General features: G+C 38.2%; 1 protein-coding gene across 2 annotated transcripts in view; it reads left to right on the top strand.

The window, feature by feature from the left end:
* SHQ1 (SHQ1, H/ACA ribonucleoprotein assembly factor) overlaps positions 1-26,173 on the top strand; it is a 104,381-nt gene that overhangs the window by 38,005 nt on the left and 40,203 nt on the right. For both annotated transcript variants that reach the window (XM_012474185.3, XM_064361913.1), the window contains exon 10: positions 19,836-19,956. In XM_012474185.3, the coding sequence (XP_012329608.2) occupies positions 19,836-19,956 (121 nt within the window). The remainder of the gene's footprint in view (positions 1-19,835; positions 19,957-26,173) is intronic.

Below are 26,173 nucleotides of genomic sequence, written 5' to 3'. Positions count from 1 at the left end.
AGATGAAAGATGCCTTTTTATTCATCTAGTTGGTTTAGACTAGCTGTATTTTATTTTGAAGGACTGTTGATTATAGGATAAAAGAGCTATCATTGAGGAATCTATCTTCTTTAACTTAACAGTGGGAAACAAACTGCTTTTTTTCTATGTGTTATTTCTTCCTGCCTTCCATCCAAGATATTTTTTGAATTGCTAAAAGTACCTTGGAAAATCAGTCTACTATAAATGACTGATTGTGTGAGCTTCAGTTACACGTCACAATTCATTTCTTTTTTAAGTCATGCTAGATTATCTGGGCATTATTCATGGACTTAAACAGTGAGAATGCAGTTTGCGATTATCCTGTTATATCATGGCTTCCAGATGGAGAATTGGCAAAATCTCCATGTGCCTGTTTGCACACACACTCACACTCTCACTGTCACTCTCACATACACAAACTACTACTTGTTACTTTTTATTCTGGGAAGTAATCTAGTTCTCTTGATTTTTATTGGAAAAGTAATCAGTTCTGTGATTCCATCACCAAAAATAAATTTGATTGCCTTGACTTAACATAGGAATCAGTTACCGAAATCATTTTAGTAGGTCAGAGTTCAAATTGAGACTTAACTTTTATTCATGATCACTCTGACAAGAAATAGTTTTATCAGCTGTGTTATGATAGCAACATAAAACTTGATGTAACACACTGGAGTCCTCTCTGCTAAAAATGAACCTGAACCCTCGAGGTACCATGTACCCTGTGTTCTGTGACTAATTTGGGTTGTGGCTAGTTAGTGCTAAGACTGAGGGCTGGTTGTCTAGAATTTATGCTAGAAGCTGTGGAGATGACATGCTCTGGATGAGAATTGTCACCTGTGTTTGTACAGGTGGATGGCATAGGGATGCCATTATTGCCGCTGAAGAGGCTCATTTGTTTGAACACCCATAATTTAAATAGAGGCAGCTGTAGTTTGGCATTTAGTATTTTCCAAGAATGAATTTGTGCCTACTTATAATTCAAAATGCAGTCACAGTGTTCACACTTTTTATTATAAAGGTCAGTATAGTGTTCCATAGTTGAAAGTAATGAATAACTCTGCCTCCAAAGAAGGATTGATCTTAAATGGAATGAGCTTCCAAAACCAATGTAGGAATGCTTCAGAAACTACAGAATATTTCATTATAACTGATAGACTAAGATATGAGTTTTCAAAGAGCCAGGAATTGGCTTCATCTGACTTCACAGTAGCCTTTACCAGGATTCTTTACTAGGCCTTTGGCTCTTTTCAGTTTTGCATTTCTTCTCATTCCCTCCCCTCCTCCAGAAGACTGTGTTTATCTCTGGAGTTTGCTGTTGTGTTTCATCCAAACTCCTTAAGGGCAGGAAATCCTGCTTTGCCCCTTAAGTACTATTTTAGTGCTTAACAAAGGACCTTGCACATGTACTTGCTCTCCTTGGATCAGTCATCTTGGGGCACATGACTCCTTTTTTCCTCTCTGTCTCTGTCTCTTCAATTTTTATTGCCTGTTTGTTCCATTCTTTTGGGAAGAATGGGTAAAGTTTTTCATGGAGGCATTACTTAGTTGCTGTTAGTCAATTAAAAATAAAAGTAAAAGTAAAAGCAGCTTTTCTAACGTATAATCAGGAGAGTTATTCTCTTTTTTTTTCTTCTTGAGACAGAATCTTGCTCAGTTGCCCAGATTGGGAGTGCAGGGGCGCAATCTTGGCTCCTGGAACCTCTACCTCCCAGGTTCAATCAGTTCTCATGCCTCAGCCTAGGTAGCTCGGATTACAGACATGTGCCACCAGTCTTGGCTAATACTTGTATTTTTAGTAGAGGGGGGTTTTGCCATGTTGACCACGCTGGTCTCGAACTCCTGGCTTCAAGTGATCTGCCTGCCTTGGCCTTCCAAAGTGCTGGGATTACAGGCATGAGCCACTGCACCTGGCCCATTCAGAAGAGCTATTCATTTTAGAAGTGACAAGTCATAGTTTAATACCTGAGCATATATTATTTATATAATTTAGTGAGTGTTGGTACTGTCTACATCTTATTAATGTATAGAAGATAGTCCTTACTTTCATTAGAAGGGTAGGATGGAATAGAAGGGAAACATCAACTTAATTTTTGCTTCCATTTCCCCCTTTGAGCTCATTCTGTGGGTTCTTTTTTTCCCTCCTTGTTGGATGGACTATATATCCTATAAATATCATTATCATATATATGTTTCCTATAATATATATCCTATAACTTTTTTCTATCACGTTAGATTTTAAAAAAGTTCTTTTACCGTTTATAGTCACAAGAACAGTCTAATTTCGGCACTTAAAATGTCCACTTTGAACTTCATTCCAAAAGGAAATCTTCCCTTCCCCAGCTGGGACCTGCCTCACAGTGGGTGACCAGCGGCAGGGAGGAGGACCCCTTTCACCGTGGCAGGACATGCCACTTACCTCCACTCGGCCACCTCATGCTGCTTCTTAATGGGGTCAGACACCAGTCTTTGTACTCTACAGATAGAATTTCCAGGGCAAACAGGTTGTACTCTCTTACGGCCTCTCTTAAAACCTCCTTTCTCTTGGTTTAAGGTAATAGAAAAGCACCTCCTTCCCGCACCCATGTAGGGTGGTAAGAAACTTCACAGCACTCCACCACCTTTATCCATGGAGATTTTCTCTGGACCTCTTTACCCTTAAGTTCCTGATGGTGAATATTTGGCAAATGAATTACAAATCATTTTTAGTTTCTCTTTCTACAAGTTCAGAATAGAGAGGTTAGCATCTCTTTAAAATATCTGGATATTGATACCAGTGATTTTCTTTGTGAGACTCATCAGAAAAGAGAATTCTGTCTTGATGTGTTGATAATACGTACATGTGGGTGGCACAGGGATGCCATTATTGCTGCTGAAGAGGCTTGTTTGTTTGGACACCTCATAGTTTAAATAGAATTAGCTCTTATTTGGCTAGTTTGTTAATAATAATCACAGCTGCTGTGTATTAGTTACTTTTTGTGTGCACTAGGGTCAGTTCTTTAGATACTTTATCTCGTTTTGCTCATAATGCAATCCTGTGAAGCAGGCATTACTATCCCCATTTAGCAAATAGAAGACAGGCTCAAAGAAGTGAAGTCAGTGGCCCAGGGTCTTACAGCTAGTAGATGGGAGAGCCTGGATTTGACTCCAGATGTGTGTAACTTAGAGTCTTTGTGCTTATATATATTGAAATAGTTACAAATGAAATTATATGAAGTCTGGAATTTGCTTCAAAATAGTCCAGAGTGGGTTGTGGGAAAGTGGGTGGGGTGTAGCTGAAACAAGGTTGGGTACAAGTTGATTGCTGCCTGTGATGAGTATGTGGGATTCACGATACTGTCTTCCCTATTTTTGTACATGTTGTGATTTTCCTTTAGACAGTCTTTTTTTTTTTTTTTTCCTTTAAGTCTGGACTCTTAACCACCATACTACTGTGTTTTAAATTTATCCACCATTTTGTGGAAAACATGATTTCTATTAGTATTTGGAGAGTTGTCTAAACAATTTTTGGCTGATTAAAAACATGTACAATTGTTCTTTCTATTTGTTGTTTTGTTTTTAAGGTTAATAGAAAACTACTTTTTAATAACATGTGAAGTGTGATGTATAGTAGCTACCTAGCAGGTAGTAACCCAAGAAACAGCCTTCAGGAGTCTAGTTGTTTTCACCAATTAAAACCTGGTATTACTTCAGATAATTAATAGCCCTTACATATCAGTAAAATTTTCAGGAATTACTGCTTTACTAACCTGTTCCATAGATAAAATAACACAGTCAATGAGAAAGAAAAGAAGAGCTGTGGCACCAAGCACGGGGCTTGTGACTGATCAATTTTTTTTTTTTTTTTTTAAAGAAAAATGGATGTTTAAAACATTGAGGTTTGGCAAGTGTATTATGTGAGCTCCTAGTTTGGAGGAGATCTTAAGGGTGAATTTCTTGTTAAAGTTTAAACTTTATTCCAAAGTCAGTTTAACAAATGACTTAAAAAAAAATTGAATTGTAGAGGAGGTATCGCAAACTCGAAAACCAAAAGATGAAATCACTGCAATTTTCCAATGTTGACATTTATCTGTATTTAATTTCTGTAAGTTCCCAGTTCTGGACATTTTAAAGAATTATTAGGCCTTTTAATTTTTGCTGTGTAAATACTTTATATGAAACTATTTCGAGATTTATTCAATAAGTATTTGTTGAGAATCTGCTGTGTGAGGGTGCTGAGCTGGATCCTGAAGATATAATAGTTCTAATGGGGGCATAGGACACAGAATTATACAACTACCAGGGTTTTTGAAAAATTGCATTTGTAATAAGTAGCTCAAAAGGGAAATATGGAAAGTGAAAATATAAGCCAGGGAAACTGACCTACTTTTAAGTCATTGAAGACATGTAACTTCTTACTGTGGAAGCCTCTGCCTTATTTGACCTCTCATTCTCAGCTCCTACTAGTTTCCTAGTGGCCTCAAGTACTTGTTAATTGGTTGATGAGTTCATCTGTTCATTGATTTGTTCAACACATATTTTGAATGTATACCTACTCAAGAGCTATTCCATACAAAGCACTCTGTAAATATAAAGAGCAGTAGAAAAATAAATTAGATGTGTGAGCTGTATTTGAGGAGACTTTTCACTATCTAGGGAGCTAAGATGTCCATCAGTAACATAAAATACATAGTTGACAGTGGTAAGTGCCTTACAAGAAATGTGGATTAGTAGTTCAAAAAAGAGAGAGATGACACATTTCACTAGGGGTCAGGGATATTTTCACAGAGGCTGTGAGATTTGAATTGGGACTTGAAGGATGGAGGAAATGTTCTAAACATTGTTAGTAAACCATGTGAGGAGGTTCATAGGATAATACAGTTTCCACTATGAAAATCCAACGTGTTTGTTGGAATCAGATGATGAACCATCGATATGCTGTCTGATGCTGAGATTTGCTCTATAGCCTCTAAAACTAGTTGATAGTTTCTTTCCTATCTGAGTTAACTGGTCGCTGGAATTTGTGTCTGTACTTTAAAAATACTATTGCTTAATTCCCTGCTCCTCACCTGGGAGTTGGTAATTCCTTGTGTTTTCTTCCTCCTTTTCTAAATTGTTCTTGAATTTTTTATTTCTGACTTAACTCCGCATACCAATTAATATTTCTAAGAACAGGACAGTCACAGTGCTCTCAGGAACTTCAGCATGACATTAAAGTCAGATACTGAAGTAGCATTTGTACCTGTTTTTGCTGACCATTTTACATACCAACTAATCCAAAAAAGGAGAGAACGTCAGAGGACAGCAGGAGTTAACTCCTAGAAATCATGAACTGCTGTACAGTGTTTGAAAGGGAGAACTCTGGATTCTCCTTCCATGAGGCGAAGTGAATTCCTTTTACTCTTGTCTCTTTCTTGGAGTACAAGTCTGTGTTCCTAGTCTCCTAAAATAGTACATTCTTCCCATTCATATATATTACTTAACCTCACAGCATTGTGGGTTTATACTTACAACCCTTTGTAGAAGGATATTGTATATAAGTATAAACATTAAAGGAAAGGATATCAAATTCCAGTCATTGTCATAGAATCCCTTTTCCCCTAATACTTCTAAATATTGTTAACCACTAAAAATGTTTAGATTGCTCTTATGGTAATTTCTGGGTCACATTTATATAAAAAATTCCTGGTTCTCTTAAAATGCACCGTAGAGGGAAGCGTTTCCCATATGGCTGACAAATAATAAATTGCCTTTTAATTGCCACAAATGATGAACAGCTTGTGGTTTTTTGGCTTCAGAAATATCGCTTACAATATTTAAAAATGTTAGAATTCTTTGAAAACTGGAGTTATATACAAATGCTTACTGAGAGGTGATAGCTTCAAGTCAGCTGACCTCTTAAATATTATGTACAGTTTAAATCTACATTATATTTTCTGTACTATTTATTTAAGGTAGGTTTTGTTAATTTTAGCAGTTTCTGAGCTGAGCAATGTAAAAATCCCTGGAACTTAGTTACGTGGTTTGAATGTATGGCTTAAAGAAAAACTTCTATAATTAGTGCCTCTTTAAATAAATTTAAAGTCAGTTTTGAGATTATTTTTATGGAGCTGAATTTTTATGGAAGTAGCTTTCTATAAGAAAATAGAAGCAGAAAATCGTATGTATTTAAGACAACTTAGGGGAACAAAGAGAAAACCTTTTATTTGACCCTAATGAATCAAGGTCCTATTGTATATTAATACTGAGACCTCGATGAAGTGAATTGAATAATACTTTATGTGTTATCTGGAAAACAGGTAGGCATTACAGTTATGTACCACGTAACATTTCAGTCAGTGATGGACCACATGTACAACAATGATCCCATAACATTGTAATACCGTGATTTTACTGTATCTTTTCTTTATTATTAAATTTTTTTTTTGGTTTTTCTTTTAATCAGAAAAGAGCTAGAGTATACTGTACCTTTTCTGTGCTTAAATATGTTTAGATACAAAAATACTTAGCATTGTGTTGCAATTGCCTACAGTATTCAGGACAGTCATATGCTATACTGGTTTGTAGTCTAGGAGCAATAGGCTATACTGTAGCCTACATGTGTAGTGGACGATACCATCTAGGTTTGTGTAAGTACATTCTGTGATGTTCACATGAGAGAATCACCTAATGACGCATTTCTCAGAACATACCCATATCATTAAGCAACACCTAATTACATACTTAGGTAATTTAGAGTTTCATTTCTTTTATTTTTTAGAGACAGGGCCTCACTCTGTGACCCAGCCTGGAGTACAGTGGCATAATCGTGGCTCACTGCAACTTCAAACTCTCAGGCTCAAGCTATTCTCCTGCCTCAACCTCCCAAAGTGCTGGTTTACAGATGTGAGCCACTGTACCCCACCTTAATGTTTAAGTAAGAAGTTAATGTTGGAATATAGCAAGTGGCAGACATTTATTTATTCAACAGACATGAATCAAATCTATTCTCTGTGCAAAGGAGTATAACAGAATCAGCGAAGAGTTACAAGGATATTTATGACTTGGTCTTAACTCTTAAGAAGTTTATTGTGTAATAGGAATGATAGGTCAAAAGCTAAGGCACAAAATCTAAGTATTTATGATGAGAACACATGGACACGGGCAACAATACCCATTGGGGTCGCTCAGAGGGCGGGAGTCAGGAGGAGGGAGAGGATCAGGAAGACTAGCTAGAGGATACTGGGCTTAATACATGGGTGGTAGGGTGATCTGTGCAGTAAACCACCAGGGCACACGTACCCCTGAACTTAAAAGCTGGAAACAAAAACAAAATATAAGTATAATATAAGATACAAAGGAGAGACTTCCTTAAAAAAATACCTCCTTAACGGCCAGGTGTGGTGGCTCACGCCTACTCAGCACTTTGGGAGGCAGAGGTGGGAAGATCTCTTGAGGCCAGGAGCTTGAGACCAGTGTGGGCAACATAGCGAGACCTTGTTTCTAGGGAAAAAAAAAAAGTTTTTTTAAATTAGCAGGGGGTAGTTTTTGTGTGCCTGTAGTCCCAATTACTTGGGACCTTAAGGCAGGAGAATTGCTTGATCCCAGGAGTTCGAGGTTACAGTGCTATGGTCACAACACAGCAGCCTGGGGAACAGGGTGAGACCTTGTCTTTAACAAAAAAAGAAAAAATATTACCTGGCCTGGTGTGGGGGCTCATGCCTGTAATCCCAGCACTTTGGGAGGCTGAGGTGGGCGGATCACCTGAGGTCAGGAGTTGGAGACCAGCCTGGCCAACATGGTGAAACTCCGTCTCTACCAAAAATACGAAAATTAGCTGGGCGTGGTGGCAGGTGCCTGTAATCCCAGCTACTCGGGAAGCTGAGGCAGGAGAATCGCTTGAACCAAGGAGGTGGAGGTTGCAGTGAGCTTGAGATTGTGGCACTGCACTCCAGCCTGAACGACAAGAGGGAAACTGTCTCAAAAAAAAAAAAAAAAAAAAAAAAAAGAAATTGCCTTAAGGGCCATCCATAGGCCAGATCCATCTTGTATTGCCCTTCAGCTAACAGTGCTTTTTACATTTTTAAATGATTGAAAAAAAAAATATTTTGTGACTTGGGAAAATTATTTGAAATTCACATTTTAGTGTCCATAAATAATGTTTTATTGGAACACAGGCTCATTCATATTATCTATGGCTGCTTTTGTGAGAAAATGACTGAATTGAGTAAGTGCAACAGAGATTGGCCTGCAAAGCCAAAATATTTACTTTCCCTTTACAGAGAAAATTTACCACCTCTGCCTTAGGTATGTATGTGGAGGTTGGAGAGGAGCTCTTTTGTAGGGAGCCGAGGTCTTTGGCTGCTTGCCATTCCAAATAGTGGCCTGTACTGGAGTGCGGATCATTTCATCTGTTTTCTCTGGCTTTCCCTTCCTATAGGATGAGACGTAGTCGATCTAGTTGGCTCACATTAGAGTAGACTTCTGTACAGTAGGAGAAGCAAACTGAGATTCCTACTTCACCAAGCAGGTAAATGAAGAAGGGTTTAAGGAAATAGGGACCAATGAGGCCTGTGTGAACTGGAGAGAGATATGGCTCACCTGTAGCCTACTGTTGCTGTGTGAGTATGTAGTATTGCCAGTTTTAGAAAGAAGTAGAAAGTAAAATCGTCTTTAGTGTAAAATTTTTTAAAGTTTAAATATGAACAAAGAAGTAGAATACTTTGAAATCATACTCTAAGAGCCATAGCATGTCTGAGAGCCCAAGTCAGCCTGGGAGGGCCTCCAGTTTTCAGTCTCTGCTCTAAAACCAGCTAAGTGCCAGCCTATCTTTCTCGTACCCGTCTTGGACCTGCCAGTTTCTAGGTGCGGTGAAGGCTTGTACCAGGTCTTTGCTCCTTCAGTCCTAGCTTGAGACTAAGTCTCAGCCCGAGGCAGGTTCCAAGATTGGGGCAGGCAAAGGAGGTAGGAGATGTCCTGCATTGTCTAATATAATTAACAACAGAAAGAAAAGTGGTTGGATCCCCTGCCTCTCTTTTGACTACTTTGTATTGTTACTCTTGTCAGCCAGAGCCTGGTCAGGATGGAGGAGATGAGTGATAGTAAGATTTCAGTACCTCCAGTACCGCACCTCACTCTGACCCTGATGGAGTGCTTGTTAGTAGTCTCCTCCTGCCAGGGGGAGGAGATGGGATTAATAGGGAAGGAGCAAACAGCATAGACCTAATGAATGATATATAATGGTAGTTATTAAACAATGTCTAGGAGTTAGAAGAGAAGATGTGGAGGAAGGATATTCCCTGAGAAAGCAGAAGGCAAAAAAAAAAAAAAAAAAAAAATCAGAAAAAGGAAAATAAAAGAGTTCCATGTCCAAGAGATGGCAAATTCCCATTTATCTGGAGGGCAGAGGTGTGAAGGGGAATGATAGGATAAAGGTGGAAACAGTGTACTGGGACTGGGCTAAAAGGAACTCACAATGGCTTGCTGAAGAGTTTGGATCTTATTCAGGTAAGAACCACTGAAGAGTGTGGCATTGGAGCCTGTGAGAGGCTCATGAAATCTGATTCATCTGGCAGCAGCATTTAGGATAGAGTCATTGACAAGCGTGAGGTTAGTGGGTATGGAGAAGAGAGGAGACTTATTCTTGCCTAGACCCAAGGTAGTCTGGGGACAGTAAGTATGGTCTGAACTAGAGCGCTAGCAGCGGCTCTGAGGAGGAAGGAACATGCAGACAGGTGCTTCACAGGTTAGTGGGGCAGGGGCCAATAATGAGAGTGCCAGGGCTGATCCATACGACCTGTTGTCCTCCTTCCCTTTTCATACATAAAATACTTAGGCCTTTGTTGTCTCATTTAATTTCCACAGCGATTCTTAAGAATTTTTCTTCCAGCTTATCCCTGTGGAAACAGATTCAGATTAAGTACCAGACAGCTAAGAAGTGATACAAGAAGCAAGCAAACTCTGGGCTGCACAGCTGGTCCACAGGGGAACTGTTGGGATTGTTACCATTTTTACTTTGTGAGAAATTAGTTAAGAACTGCATAAGATTATTTATGTGTAGCTTTTTAATGATCTTTCCTTAGCATTTTAGAATTGGGGAACATAGTTCTAACATCTTAATTTCATAGTGAAAATTTTCATGCATCCTTTTCATATAAATTAAACTGACATGTAGAGATAAATATCTAATCAGCTTTTCTAAATTATATTTATTATCCATTGATTAAAATATTAAGCATAACTCAGTTCTACCAGTATGCAAATCATTTAGCAGTAAGCAGACATATTCACTGAAACACAGTGAGTCTTTCAAAACAGTTTGGTTTTTCTCTCTGCTTTTTTTTTTTTTTTTTTTTACCTTGACATGCTTATCAGTATTTGAGATCACCAAAAGAAACTCGTCAGTGATAGGATTAAGTTTAGGTTAGTTTTATCTTTTATGGGCCATTTGAGATATCCAGTTGTCTTTCTTCTTACATACTCCTATTTCTTCTTTCTGACTTCATGCAGTTTTAGTTTTTTTCATTTTGAAATGAAACTAATTTCAAAGAATTAGAACTCTATTAACTGGTATCTGTTGGAGAAAATGAAGGGTAATTGTCTTAATTAAAACAAAACACTTTAAATTGGTCATTGAAATATATACTGTAATTCTTAAGATGGAATAATTGAATAAAAATGTTACCCACAAAATTTTAAAGTTTTCTATGTCTATGGGTTTTTTTAAAGTTCATGTTTAGATTGCAGCTGTTTCAAATAGCTTTTTTCCATGCATCTTCAACTTCTTTATCTTCCTACTTTTCTCTTTACTGTGTAGACGTTTTTTTTTTTTAATGTTCCACCTTGAACTTGGATGCCTCATTCTTACTTGTCTAAAGAAATTGAAATTAGTCATGTTACCATTATGTAGTTTTGATTACATCTGGCCATGTATTTCTAAACTGAAGCAATCACTGTTTTGACAAGTGACTTGAGGAGGACAGAGCTAATGTCAAGGCTGTCCTTCCAAACTGGCAAATCTTGCAGGGATTGTTAGAGCAGGAAAAGCAAAAAGCAGCCTTGGGTTAAACTTATTATTTGAACTGATCGTGGTACAGTGACGTAATAAAGTTGTTCCAGTTACATTCTTTTCTTGTCGAGAAAAGATATAAGGGAAGGAGTAAACAAATTATATATGCCACATTTGTCATGATGCAAGTAACGTAAAGTAAATCTGCAGACCACAGACATGTTATAACTACTACATGCTAACTGAGCAGTTTGACTGGGTGTGTTTAAAGTTAGATTCTCTGTACTCCAGATTGTAGATTAACAACCAGCGTTTATTGAACAGGATCATACGATTTGCTGGACATTGTTCTAGCCAAGGAATAAAGATTAAAAGTCATGTCCTTTTCTGTCAAGGACTTCATCACACATGGTGATAAATACTGACAATGGATTTATTGCATAGTGGCTGAGGGTGAGACATAACTTATTTTCCAGTTCTGATTCTTGCTTCCTAGCTGTGATCTTGGCCAACCCCTTCATATCCTTGAGCCTCAGTTTCTTCATTTATGAAACAAGGAAGAAAGTACCTAACTCCTAGGGTTAAATCATGTAATTATATAAAGTATCTGGTGCAAAGCAAGTGGGTACCTCCTAATTACTTAAGTCTGTTTTGTGCTGCTATAATAGAATACCATAAACTGGGTTATTTATAAAGAACAGAAATTATTGCCTCATGGTTCTGGAGGCTGGGAAATCTAAGATCAAGGGGCTGATGAGGGTCTTCTTGCTGCGTCAGAACATGGCAGAGGGTATCACATGGTGAGAGAGAGGGCAAGAGATTGAACTGGCAGCCTCAAGTCCTTTTTAATTGGCATTAACATTCATGAGGGTAGAGCCCTCATGACCTAAATAACGCTCATTAGGCCCCATCTTCCAACACTGTTGCATTGGGGATTAACTTTCCAGCAGATACTTTTTGTGGGGTGCATTCAAACCGTAGCACTACTATAATAGAAGGGTATGCCAGGCATTGTGAGGGAACCCTAAACCAGCTTAGGGAAGAGTTGGAATCCTGTTCCCAAAAACAGTAATGCCTGATTAGAGACTTGGATGGATAGCATATTAGGGGTTGAATTGAGGGCTGTATATTCCAGGCAGAGGGGACATCTACAGAGTACATGTTTGCTTCATGTTAATTTTGTTTGTGAGTATACAGATAATATATGTAATTTTAATAACAGAGTACTTTTTCAATTGACAGGACTATAAGTTTGTTCTCAGAATAGTAATTCATTCCTTCAAGTATGTGTTTCTTAATACAACTCAGAAATCTGAGAGCTTAAATGGCATCTGAGGAATTTGAGGATAAAAAAAAATTACGTAGACCTAGAAGTCTTCTTAATGTGAAATTTAATGTGTATGTTTGTGTTATTTGTTAGGGACTTGACTTTATTCTACTTCCTGATAGGGCCCAGTATTGAAGCAAATTACCCCACTTTGGTTCTCTTAATTTAGATTAATTTGACACAATTTTTTTGCCTTCTCCCTTTTCATGGTCAAATGACAAATGAAAATTAGTGTTGAAATACTTTATAAGGTATCTGTTTTGATAATACGGTCTCATCAGAATTCCAGAAGTCTAGCCAATTTCTAGCCAGGTGTCTATTATACTAAGTTATGTATTTTAAATGATAGTAATGTTGGCGGTTATTTTGAGGTGATTTTACAAATAAAGACTAGGCAGTGCCTTCCTGCAGATGTTTTGAATAACCACTTCTTTTTCTTTACTTATTATTTTTAAAATTTATATATATATATATTGCAGAGATGAGGTCCCACTATTTTGCTCAGGCTGGTCTCAAACTCCTAGGTTCAAGTCATCCTCCTGTTTTGGTGCTTCCCAAAATGTTGGGATTATAGGTGTCAGCCACCACCATGCCTGGTCCCTTTACTTATTTTGGCTTTTTATCTTGATAAGAACAGATATGACACTTGGTCTTAGCCAAAAGGCCAGGAAGCAATTGGCTTCTTGTTTTGGGTAACTCAGAACTTTAAAGGGCAAAATAGATACCCAGAAAACCACAGCCACATAGCTATAATGTACCAACAGTTGAAAAGAAATTTAGCTCTTACTATGTAAAGTTAGCAACTTATATTGCAAAAACATCCACTACCCTGCTCATCTCCTAGAGATGGAAGCCATTTCTTATGTGCCTCTAGCCATGAGCTGTTCTGTCAGTGAAAGATTATTCGCAACCCTGATCTCCTAATAGGAGGATTTCAGGAAGCCAAGGGATTCTGTTTAGAACAGCTCAATCTTGTCTTTGTATTAAGATGTATTAACCTGAGATACCACTTCTGTCCAGACAAGAAATCACATTGTTCTTAGTTTACCTTCCCTTTAAAGGAAAGCCAGGGAATATGTTAAATCCTATTTACTGCCCACCTACTTATTACTGTCATCCATATTTTCTTTATCTTGTCATTACGTTTCTCTGTGTTGTCATTAGTCATTCCCTGAAGTAAAACATTCATGACTCTTGTCATTTATGATACCAGGATGCTAGTGTTAAACTGCTTTCATGAGTGAACAAGAGTTCTTGGTCTTAGAGTCATTTTTCCAAGGATAGGGTTGGCTTACTCAACCAAGTCCATCCTAGAGAATCCCTAACTCTTGGGATTTAACATCCTGGAGAGAGTTGTTAGTGCCTCTCTGCAGTGAAAATAGTTACCGTGGTTACTGTGCAAGGCACTGTCTTTTTTTCTGCTTTGAACCAGGCAGTGAACTGCCTAAAAATGGTCACTTTCCTGCAGTGCCTTTGAGCAGAAATGATTCTCTTGGACTTAGGCCTTAGCAATTTTTTATGCCTATCATATGTGATGAGCCCACGACTGGATAGAGCCCCACAGGAACCGTGTACTTTGAGTCCCCATAGGCTTCTGGCCACCGGCCATGTGACAACCTGGAAGAGGGCCAGATTTTTCCTTTGCTCATAGCTGCTCGATAAGTGGCTGAGGGTCTGATAGAAAGAGCAGTCAGTACAAAAGAGACTGAAAAAAAGCCCAGCCGCATGCTTGGTGAGTCTCCTGGCTGTGATGCTGCAGTCATCTACCGTGACATAGTTGGAACAAAAGAGATCAAGTGTGACCTCAGAGTAACAATACATATTGTTGCGGGGAGAATGGTTTGCATGTACTTTTTATTCTAGATTGTCAACTGCCAGTAGCCTGGTTATCTTTTACCATATTTGTCAGCATCACGTACTATGAAAATAGTTTAAGGCTTACAGTTAAAGCACAGCTTGTGAAGAGAACATATAACTAACTGTCCCTTTCAAAACTGCCTTGCATATAATTTTTAAATATTAATCTAAATACTGCTTCTCAGTTAAAAAATATAATTTAAAATGTGAATTAAAATTTGTGACCTTCATTTGTCAGTATTTCAGGGGTTGGCTGTGTAGTTGAGAATGTCTTAATTTTTGTTAAATAATGAATGTTTCAGACGTATTTATTTATCTTTTGAGATGGAGTCTTGCTCTGTTGCCTAGGCTGGAGTGCAATGTAATTTCTTCTCTTTAAATTAAAATATTTTGACATTTCTTAGTTTTCATTATTTGACATTTCTTTTGTTTGTTTTTGAGACAGTCTCACTCTGTAGCTCAGGCTGGAGGGCAGTGGTGCGAACTCTGCTCATTGCAACCTCCACCTCCCGGGTTCAAGCAATTCTCCTGCCTCAGCCTCCTGTGTAGCTGGGATTACAGGCGCCAGCCACCATGCCTGGCTAGTTTTTGTATTTTTGTAGAGACGGGGTTTCACCATGTTAACCAGGCTGTTCTCAAACTCCTGACCTTAGGTGATCTGCCTGCCTTGGCCTCCCAATGTGCTGGAATTACAGGGCATGAGCCACCATGCCCAGCCTATTGTTTGATATTTCTTTTCAATATTCTTATTATTTTGTGATAGCTGGAAGATGTAAATTTGCCTGTGGCCTTTAGCAAGAGAGTAGCCTCACTTAGGCATGTCTGTTAAGTGAAGCTGTATATAATTTTATTAGGTAATGGCTGCTATGGATCCTCATTAAATATGTGACCTTAACTCCATACCTTTCTCATTACGATCTCTGGAGTAGAGTCCTTTATTCCTACTGCCCACACTTAAGTTTAGAGACCTTCTCACTCAGTCTGTCTGAGTGCATTCTTCTCTTCCTCCTTGTTACCATCTGACTTCTACCAAACTCAACTGCTTACTCTGCTTTTTTTCTTCCATGAACTCCTCCAGTCAAATGTTTTTTTCTGAATCCTGCATTTTCTGTTAACCTGTTTGTTTTAGTAGAGTGCAGGATCTTGAGAGAGAGTATTCTGGAGGTGTCACACAGCAGAGAAGCTTATTCAGGTTCTAAGATAATAGTTTGTTTTTCCAGTAAAGACTTATGATTGACGTTTAAAACTCTTACAAAACTAACTCCTTCTCTCTGTACCCTCCTTCCCCTAAAAAGAGAGAGAGAGAAGGAAAGCAAAAAAGAAATCGGTTGTCATATGCTTACTGTGACAGTTGTCTTCTCTGTGGCAATTAAAACTTCAAAACCTTCTTACAGGTCAGTTGTTCCTTGATTCTTTGGGTAACATGGCTAATGTGGCAAACATGGTTTCATCATGCCTGCAAATTTTGATTATATTACTTCCTCCTTCTGTCAAACTCTGCTTTCAACATTACCTGGTTTGTAATTAAAACAGACTTGTGGTGGGGTGATCCACACTAATAATTTGACATAGTTAACCTGGGCCACTTTGATAAGTCATAGCACTGACCTTGACTTAACCAAATGAACTTGATGTCTTTTAGCTTTAGGCCTTCTAAGTGTTAATTTATCTTCACCATCAGTCTAGCAGTGGAGCTTCCACTGAAATTCTTAATTCATTCTTTATTCTATCTGCATATGAGGAAGCCACCAAGTTAATATTTTTTAAAAAGGCATGGACTCTGTTTTCAATGACTTATTACCTACTTAGGGGTTAAAGTCACTAATAAGTCCTTGAGTAGTAAAAATGTGATGTAGACTGAATGGGCCAAGAACATACAGGTAGTATGGCACTGTGGGTAGCCTCTGTCTGGAGCCATTAAAATTGGAATTTGGACCCTGATTCCTCTGCTTGGTGGCCCTGTATCCTACCCATACTGGAGCCTCTGGTTTTCCTTCTGGGAATTGAACGGGAGAGGTTATGGGGAGGATCAGCTGAGTTTCCTTTCTACTTCTTTGCAGCATTTAGTAAAGGACTGTGAAGGCTAGGGAAGTCAGCCCAGAGCTTCCTGAATGAATGAAGACTGGAGCTAGATCTTGACAGCGAGCGAGGTCACATGGAGAAGGGAAAAAGGCATGGGGACAAGTCCATAGAGAGAGCACTGAAAGCATATTCAGGGAAGAGACTCCATGAAAGCAATGCATTAAAAAGTGTGTGTTAGACTTAAAGAGAGCCAAATCAAGAACTAACTGCCATTCACAATTGCTGCAAAGAGAATAAAACACCTAGGAATACAACTAATAAGGAACGTAAAGGACCTCTTCAAGGAGAACTACAAGCCACTGCTCAACGAAATAAGAGAGGACACAAACAGATGGAGAAACATTCCATGTTCATGGTTAGGAAGAATCATTATCGTGAAAATGGCCATACTGCCGAAAGTAATTTACAGATTCAATGCTATCCCCATCAAGCTACCAATGATCTTCTTGACAGAACTGGAAAAAACCACCTTAAACTTCATATGGAACCAAAAGAGAGCCCACATAGCCAAGTCAATTCTAAGCAAAAAGAACAAAGTGGGAGGCATCACACTACCGGACTTCAAACTATGCTACAAGACTACAGTAATCAAAACAGCATGGTACTGGTACCAAAACAGATACAGACCAATGGAACAGAACAGAGGCCTTGGAGGCAACACAGCATATCTACAACCATCCGATCTTTGACAAACCTGACAAAAACAAGCAATGGGGAAAGGATTCCCTGTTTAATAAATGGTGTTGGGAAAACTGGCTAGCCATGTGCAGAAAGCAGAAACTGGACCCCTTCCTGACACCTTACACTAAAATTAACTCCAGATGGATTAAAGACTTAAACATAAGACCTAACACCATAAAAACCCTAGAAGAAAACCTAGGCAAAACCATTCAGGACATAGGCATAGGCAAGGACTTCATGACCAAAACACCAAAAGCATTGGTAACAAAAGCCAAAATAGACAAATGGGACCTAATCAAACACCACAACTTGTGCACGGCAAAAGAAACAGTTATTAGAGTGAATTGGCAACCAACAGAATGGGAAAAAATTTTTGCAGTCTACCCATCTGACAAAGGGCTGATACCCAGAATTTACAAAGAACTAAAACAGATTTACAAGAAAAAAACAAGCCCATTCAAAAGTGGGCTAAGGATATGAACAGACACTTTACAAAAGAAGACATACATGAGGCCAACAAACATATGAAAAAATGCTCAACATCACTGGCCATTAGAGAAATGCAAATCAGCTGGGCGTGGTGGCTCACGCCTGTAATCCCAGCACTTTGGGAGGCCAAGGCGGGTGGATCACGAGGTCAAGAGATCGAGACCATCCTGGTCAACATGGTGAAACCCCGTCTCTACTTAAAAATACAAAAAATTAGCTGGGCATGGTGGCACGTGCCTGTACTCAGCTACTCAGGAGGCTGAGGCAGGAGAATTGCCTGAACCCAGGAGGCAGAGGTTGCGGTGAGCCAAGATCGCACCATTGCACTCCAGCCTGGGTAACAAGAGTGAAACTCCGTCTCAAAAAAAATAAAAAAGAGAAATGCAAATAAAAACTACATTGCAATACCATCTCACACCAGTTAGAATGGCGATCATTAAAAAATCTGGAGACAACTGATGCTGGAGAGGATGTGGAGAAATAGGAACACTTACACTCTTTTGGTGGGAGTGTAAATTAGTTCAACCATTGTGGAAGACAGTGTGGCGATTCCTCAAGGACCTAGAAATAGAAATTCCATTTGACCCAGCAATCCCATTGCTGGGCATATATCCAAAGGATTATAAATCGTTCTACTATAAGGACACATGCACACGAATGTTCATTGCAGCACTGTTTACAATAGCAAAGACCTGGAACCAACCCAAATGCCCATTGATGATAGACTGACAGGGAAAATGTGGCACATATACACCATGGAATATTATGCAGCCATCAAAAACGAGTTCGTGTCCTTTGTAGGGACATGGATGAACCTGGAAACCATCATTCTCAGCAAACTGACACAAGAACAGAAAATCAAACACCTCATGTTCTCACTCATAGGCAGGTGTTGAACAATGAGAACACATGGACACAGGGAGGGGAGCATCACACACTGGGTCTGTTGGGGGGAAATAGGGGAGGGACAGTGCGGGGTGGGGAGTTGGGGAGAGAGAGCATGGGGAGAAATGCCAGATATAGGTGAAGGGGAGGAAGGCAGCAAATCACGCTGCCATGTGTGTACGTATGCAACAATCTTGCATGTTCTTCACATGTACCCCAAAACCTAAAATGCAATTAAAAAAAAAACTGTGTGTTAGAGGGGAGAGAGACTGGAATCTGAAAGATGGGGAAGAAGATTCTTAAAATCTAGGCATGAGATGAGAATGTGAGTGAACATAGGAGCTCAGGCAATGGCAGAGAAAGGGCAGATACAAGGAGCATTTCCAAAAAGAAATCAGGATTTGATGGGTGAGACTGTAGAATGAAAGAAATTTTAAGAGTTTAAGCTGGGTGATTACTGTGTCTTTCATTTATTCATTCATTGAGAATACTTAAATGGAAAACCTGCCGCTGCAGTTTTCTGTTCTAGGTATTGGGGATTAACCACTAAATAAAACAGAAGCCCCTGCTCTTTTGAAACTTACTTTCTAGTGTTAATTATGTTAGAAAATTTAGTGTCAGTGATTTTAGTATCTTGGGATATCATCTAGCTCATGATTCTTTTATGATCTAAAAGTTAAATAGGAAATGTCAGTGAAAGCACATCCAGTATCTTCATGAACTCAGTATACGGTATTTTCGTGTTTCAGAACTGTAAAGATCAGAATGAAACTGTTAAACTGAAAATGCTGAATTTCATAGATCAAAGAAAGTGGTACTAACCTAGATATAGTGTTAATAGTTTGCCTTATAATTAATAAATTTCAGGGAATATCATGAAGTTTGGAACACCTAGGGAATTGTTGGGTTGTAAGAGGCTCCTTTTGTAGACTTTTGTTGGGTTAAAATTAGGTACATTTAAAAACCAGGAGGAAGTAGTTAGGTTGAACAAGACTTTAATACTTGATGGCTTTTGTTCATCTGAGTTTTGTCAGCTTATTTCTGAAGTAGTGCTATGATATTTTAGTGTTCAATCTGAGTTTTCTTCAATTCTTCAAGGTAAAATAATTTGTTACTAGTAGATAATTCATTGACAGAAAATGTTGACATAAGAAATAGAAAAGTTTAAAATTTAGAATACAGTTTTCCATTTTATTTTGAAAGCTTAAATTAGAAGAACATTATCCAATTAAAATTATGATGCATTTAAATATTCACTTGGTTTAGAAACCTTTCCTGCCTTTCATTTAATTGACCTAGTTGTATTTCATGGCATTTTAATGATAACCACAACTAATCAGCTGTAACAGTAGAATATAAAGATTATATGTAATTCTTAAGGAAATCAATAGGACTGATAAAGTTTTTTGCATTTAAAAATATTCTAAAGAAATGATCAGGACTCTGAGCTGCTTTAAATATATTACCTCTCAGAATCTGAATTTCTTTTTCTTAAGGATGATTTTATGTTTTTTCAATTTTCTTCAGGTAGAAGTGCAGTTTTAAAGTGTCTCCTGGATATTCACAAAATTTTTCAGGAAAACGACCCAGCATACATACTGAATGATCTCTACATCTCCGACTACTGTGTGTGGATTCAAAAAGTCAAGTAAGTTTTGAGTTACTTACGAATTTTTAGATATTCACATTGCTGAAATACCTATTTACCCAGAAGGAATAAAATGAAATAACTCGAAGCAAAAGTTTTTTTTTCTTTCCGAGATGGAGTTTCACTCTTGTTGCCTGGGCTAGAGTGCAATGGTGTTATTTCAGCTCACTGCAACCTCTGCCTCCTGGGTTCAAGCAATTCTCGTGTCTCAGCCTCTTGAGTAGCTGGGATTACAGGTGCGTGCTGCTACACCCGGCTAATTTTTGTATTTTTAGTAGAGACAGGGTTTCATCACGTTGGCCAGGCAGGTTTCAAACTCCTGACCTTAGGTGATCTGCCCACCTTGGCCTGCCAAAGTGCTGAGATTACAGGCATGAGTCACTGCGCCCAGCCAGGAATAAGTTTTAATGAGAAAGAAACCCATAGATCTACCAAGCACTGAAAAGTAATTGGATTAACATGGGGAGCTTGGAGAATTTGCTTAGGGAAGGAGGTACAGATGGTGAAAAGTTAGTTTTATTAGAAAAAGTTGGTATTGTTATATCCTGGAAAAGAGGTATTAAAAGAGTTGTGATATTTATTGCCTTGCTATTGATTGTCTAGTATGAATTGTCAAAACTGAGTATCTGAAGTTGTATCTGTAGTTCACTTACTGTAGAGTGTGTGTGTAGAGTGTGTGTAGATGTATGTGCATTCATGTTTGTGTGTGCAAACATTTTATTATGCAAACCGTATCAAACGAATGCAGATAAAAGCTCTGCATTCATTGGCTAGCCACTGGTTTACCACCTGCAGAGCCTAATAGCATGATTCTTGATAATGCATGCATGGAAGGGTCCAAACACTCACAAATGGGCTCCAGCACATTAGACATGGCAAAATTCCATTTCAGTAGCAAGAGACAATATATTAAGAACCTATAAATGGGTGGGCATGGTGGCTTATACCTGTAATCCCAGCACTTGGGAGGCCAAGGCTGGAGAATTGCTTGAGTTCAGGAGTTTAAGACCAGCCTGGGCAACATAGTGAGACCCTGTCTGTATCAAAACAAAACAAAACAAAACAAAACCTATAAAGGGAACTCTTAATTGGAATGATTCCTAGGTGCTATAGAAAATGATAGCTACAGTGTCAGTTGTAACTTAGGAGAAAAATAATCTTGATATTTTTGCTACTGCTGTGATTGATAAATGCTTTAGTGTGGATTTTAATGTCTATTTTGAATGAGCCATTATATGGGATTTATTTTTTATTTCTGTTCATGGGGAAGCAATTACATTGTAGAATGAAATATGAAAAAACTTGAGGCTATACCTGTTGTAGGGAAAATGCTTAGGGATTGCTCAAGATAACGCCTAATAATATACAGCAGGTGGTGTCAGCATTTGTGTTGGAAACCTAGGTTTCGCCAGATGGAAAATTGAATCTTTAACCCCTGAGGTCATAATGGCATGTCATCACTTCATTTGATCCTCCTGCTAATTGATCTTATCAAATACCCTGCTGCCATATCCTGTTGTTACTTTCATTTTCATAATAAAATTAAATGGGAATAGTCTATCTGTGTGGGTTTTTGGTTTTTATTTTATTTTTATTTTAGAAGCGATGATTTTGTAAACAGGTAATGAATATTGAGGTTTATGCCAGGATCCCATTTCTATGAGTGCTTATTTCCCTCTTTGTGATATTCTTTATTAACTAGAGAAAAGATTGTTTTTCATTGAAGTAGAACGATACAGGCTCTCAAGTAGATGTAGGGATTATCAGACCTTCTCTGAAAAAACTTTTTTTCTCGGTTTTAAGCTGTGGGAAATGAAGTGAAATTCTTAGGTTCTTTGTAATTGTTGTGCTAATAGTAATTTTTTAAACAAGGGTAATGTACCGGGGAGTGAGGTACGAGAGAGAAACCAGCAGGAACTTGAAATTATTTTGTAAAAGTTCCTTTTTCAACTTCAGCAATTTGATCATAACTTTCTTTTCCCTAAATAGGCAGTGTTGTTTTCAGTTTATATGTTAAATTTAACTGTAGCCCCGCTGTTTTTTTCCTCTCTTTTGAAATAAAACATTTGTTTATCTGGTTTTTATTAAAATTTTTAGTTTCTTTCTTAATTTTACAAGCACAACATGATTGAGCTTTCTAGTATTTTCTTTACTGTGAACTTCTCAGCTCTAAATAATTCTTATGCAGTGTAGATTCATGATTTTTAAAAGTAATTTTTTCCCTTTTACCTTCTGGTTTATTTCTTCTCCATATAGTTTATCAGTGAAATCTAGCACTTTATGTTTTAAAAGAGCTGTATATTTTTCTTAGTTTAGTTTGATGTTTTTGATTATAATAATAAAAGCTGTGTAAGATTTTATTTGAAATACCAGGTAAATGCTAAATTCTGACTAGCACAAAAACGGCATTCAATTTTTACAGATACATACTTTGGCAAAAACTTATTGAAATATAGGTAGCAAAGTCATTCTTATGTTGAATTAATGAAGTTATAGCGACATCTGTTGTTACTTCTTCTTTTGTACTAGGTTATTTTTCCTTATGATAGCTGTGTCTCGTAGAGCATATTTGCAAAGCTGAAAATCTGAAGCTCCTGGACTCTCATTCTGAGTTACAGACTTTCCGAATTGTTTTTCTGAAAAGAACGCTCCCTACCACCCTTCCCTATAAGCTTCACTGGAAGTTTCCAGGGTAGTGCTCACTACAGCAAATGTTCTCTGGTTGGTAGCCTTAGAAAGTGATTTGCTTGAGGTTATATGTCTTATAAGAGACGGGTCAAGTCTTCTGGTTCCAGATTGACTATTTTTCAGGATATGACACATACGCAACCAGTTGTCTCCACCCATAGCATGTGGTAGAAAAAAGATAAAAGCCTTTTCTTCAGAGAGGTTTTCCTATAGGAAAAGGAATAAAATGTTTTTCTCATGGATGTTCCCATAACACTTGGTTGAGAGATCACTGGGCACTTCTCAGGCCTGCCTTATGTTGTAGGAATCTAAATGCGTATCTCTTTCCCTTCTAAAATGCTAAGGTCTATGTGAATGAGCACCTATTTGGGCCCATCACAATTCCTTGTGAGCACAGTCAGTGTTACTCGAATACCTATTAGACTGGATTAACGGAACATTTTCCATTGTTTTTTTTTTAATGTAACAGTTTAAAAATATAAATCAATTCTAACTGATTTTTATTGATATTTCAGCTACATATACGAGTTCCCTGATTCTTATTCTGGTGGACTGCCATCATCAGTAGCAGTGATAGTTCTAACCCTCTGAAAGTTTAACAGTTTCCATGGGTATCCAACCCTTTGGCTTCTAGGAGACACATTGGGAGAATTGTTGGGCCACCCACAAAATACACTAACAGTAACAATAGCATGGACCAAAAAAAAGATCCATGCATAAATTTTGTGATATACACCACCACAGTAAGCAAAAAAGTCCTTACATTCAAAGAGTTGGTACTTTTTTATATAAGGTGGGATAGAAAATAATGAACTGTAATACATTCCAGCTCTACTTCTCATTAGCCATATGACCTTAACAAGTCACTTTGTCACTTAATCTAATTCAACCAGTATTAGTATTTTGATATTTCCTCTGTTTGTCTCCCAATGCATTTTTAAACCAGTGGAAGCAGTACCGCACATACGATTCTGTAGACTGTTTTATACTTACGATAATACCCTGTAAACCATTTTCCTTTATAGCATAATATCCATTACAGAGTATTTTTAAAGTAACTAATATATTCCTCATTATAAAAAGAGTCCATATATGACCACTGAAGAAAATTTCACATTAAAACTTTCTTGTAATATATAGGACATTTTGAAATGACAAGGGATCAGGAAGGGTATTCTTTTGTTTTTGCTACGTGGAAAAATTTTATTGTTTTTAATTGAAACTAAAATCTAAAGTCCTGACTCGTATGAGTACAACTGTGAACTTGTCATTAAGATGTTAGCTCACACTTTTTCTGTCTAGTTTTTTAAAGGAGGTAGTTATGAGGAAAAAGAAAAAAAGAGAAAAAAAGTGTTTTTGAAATTCTAAACCCTCTTAGCATTAAACTGATTAATAGTTAATTAACTCTGATACTCAGTGCAATTACTTTTTTGCTGAAATCTTATGACCTTTTGGACACTCATGTGGGAGGTTTGTAGAGGGAAACAGCTATATCACTAAATAGTTATCTGCTATTTGATAAATTGTGAACCTCAGTTTCCTTAGTTATAAGTGAGCCTAAGCTATTTCAGCACTGAAGTTTTAAAATTTAGAAAATTTAAGACCTTATGTTTGCTTTAGATTGCTTGAGTTACTTTCTATGAGTGTGTGCTTTTCAAGGGGACAGGATTATGCTAAGAACAGCATAGATACATATATCTCTTCCTTTTGACTCTCTGTTATTCCTGGTTCATCTGCCAAAATGAGGGAGTGAGAGAGACTCATCTGCAGAGGTACATTGCATATAACAGTGGAGTCATGTATTTTTTTTCAGTCAGTAGTAATTGAGCTCTGTTATGTGCCAAGCGCTGAGATAGGTGCTGGGGATACTGTGGTCAACAAGAGAGATATGTCATTGTAAAGCTGGTCTTCTAGTGGGAAATACAGATGTAATATGTTATACCTGATAACGGCTACAATGGGCAAGTATGGGTGCTGTGGAAGCACCTAAGAAGACACAGGGCTGTAGGAAAAAGCTTCCAGAGGAAGAGCTTAGGCTGAGAGCTGAAAGGTTGGTAACAGGAGTCAGATGCAGGTGGGGAATTGAGGATAAAGAATATTTCAGCCAGTGGACATAAGAATATGACCCATTTGAAGGGCTTGAAAATTCAATACAGAAGGGAGAGGAAAGAAATGAGGCTAGAGGTTCATATAGAGGCTTGGCCACCTAAAGATGCCTGGCCTTTGCCCTGGGAGAATATGGAGCATCTGAAGAGTTTTAAGTGATGAAGTGCCTGTGCCAGTGAGGTGATGAGATTGACATTCTGGGAAGATCCATCAGGTGACATTGTGGGGAATGAATTGTGGTGGGCAGAGCTCAGAGCTCGAGACTTAAAGGCTGATTAAGAAGCATGGCAATCCAGGAAAAATAGCCTGAGCCAGGTGAGTGAGAATGGAGAAGGAGACTAGTGGTCAGATTTGAGAGGCAGATTGGACGCTGCTGGGAGAGAGAGAAGGGGAGGAGTCAAAGATGAGATGCAGGCTTTGAGTTGGCCATCTAACTGGCTATTGAAGGTGCATTTGCCAAGATTACATAATACTGAACAGGGTGTAGTTTGGGAGAAAAGGTAAGTTCAGTTTTAGAAATGTTGATTTGAAGCCTCTAAGGAATATCAGTAAAGAGGGAGCCAGGAACACTTGGAGCACTGCTGGGAAGGATGTGAAAAGAAGAGTTTAGGCAAGAAGGGAAATGAAATAAGCTGCAAAACATAAAAAATGTTCTCTGGTTACATGGTACTGTGTTACCTGTGAGTATAATAATGATCGGAGTAGTTGCATTTCAAGCTGGGAAAATAACATGCAGAGGAGTAACAGAGAAAAATGCATGCAAAATGGTGAACAAATTTTCTGGTTCTAGCTATAGTGTATATATAGGTAGGACAAAAGTGGACGTGAGGCTTTTTGTGTTTGGATCATAGTGTATCCTTACTGTCTCCCTTTATTGTTGAATAAGAGAGTCTACTGTTAACATTTTGAGGTCACAGTGTTTTAGTAACAGGGCCAGATAAGAAATCCTATCTCTCTAGTCTATGTGCTAGAGCCCCTCAGTATTCTTGACTCATTCTTTCTGTTTTTAAAGAGATGGAATTTCACTATGTGACCTCCAGCTCCTGGGCTCAAGTGGTCCTCTTGCCTCTGCCTCTGGAGTAGCTGGGATTACAGGAGCACGGTTCTTGACTACTTCTTGTCAATTGGTCACGTAAGAGAAACTCAACTCAGACTTTTACAGTAAAATAGGGGGGATTTATTGGGTGACTATAGGTTATCCTGTGGTGCTGTACTTCCAGGAGTACAGCTGGACACCAGGAAGTCAAGTGATGAGAAAGTGAGGCATCCGGCTTGCTCTTGCATGTGGTCTCGCATGGTGCTGCTTTCTGCAAGGCACTGCCACTCTTCTCTCTCACTGTTCGTGGAGGAGGATGGCCACTCCACAGCTCTGAGTTTACATGTCTTTATTTTAAGTGGGGATAGTTTCCCTGGTTTGTAATTA

The sequence above is a fragment of the Aotus nancymaae genome, unplaced genomic scaffold (genome assembly GCF_030222135.1).
Source record: "Aotus nancymaae isolate 86718 unplaced genomic scaffold, 86718_ANA_hifiasm-v0.15.2.pri h1tg000046l, whole genome shotgun sequence".
Classification (NCBI taxonomy): Eukaryota; Metazoa; Chordata; class Mammalia; order Primates; family Aotidae; genus Aotus; species Aotus nancymaae.
Note: the sequence above shows the minus strand (reverse complement) of the source record. Positions and strands in the feature narration are given on the sequence as shown.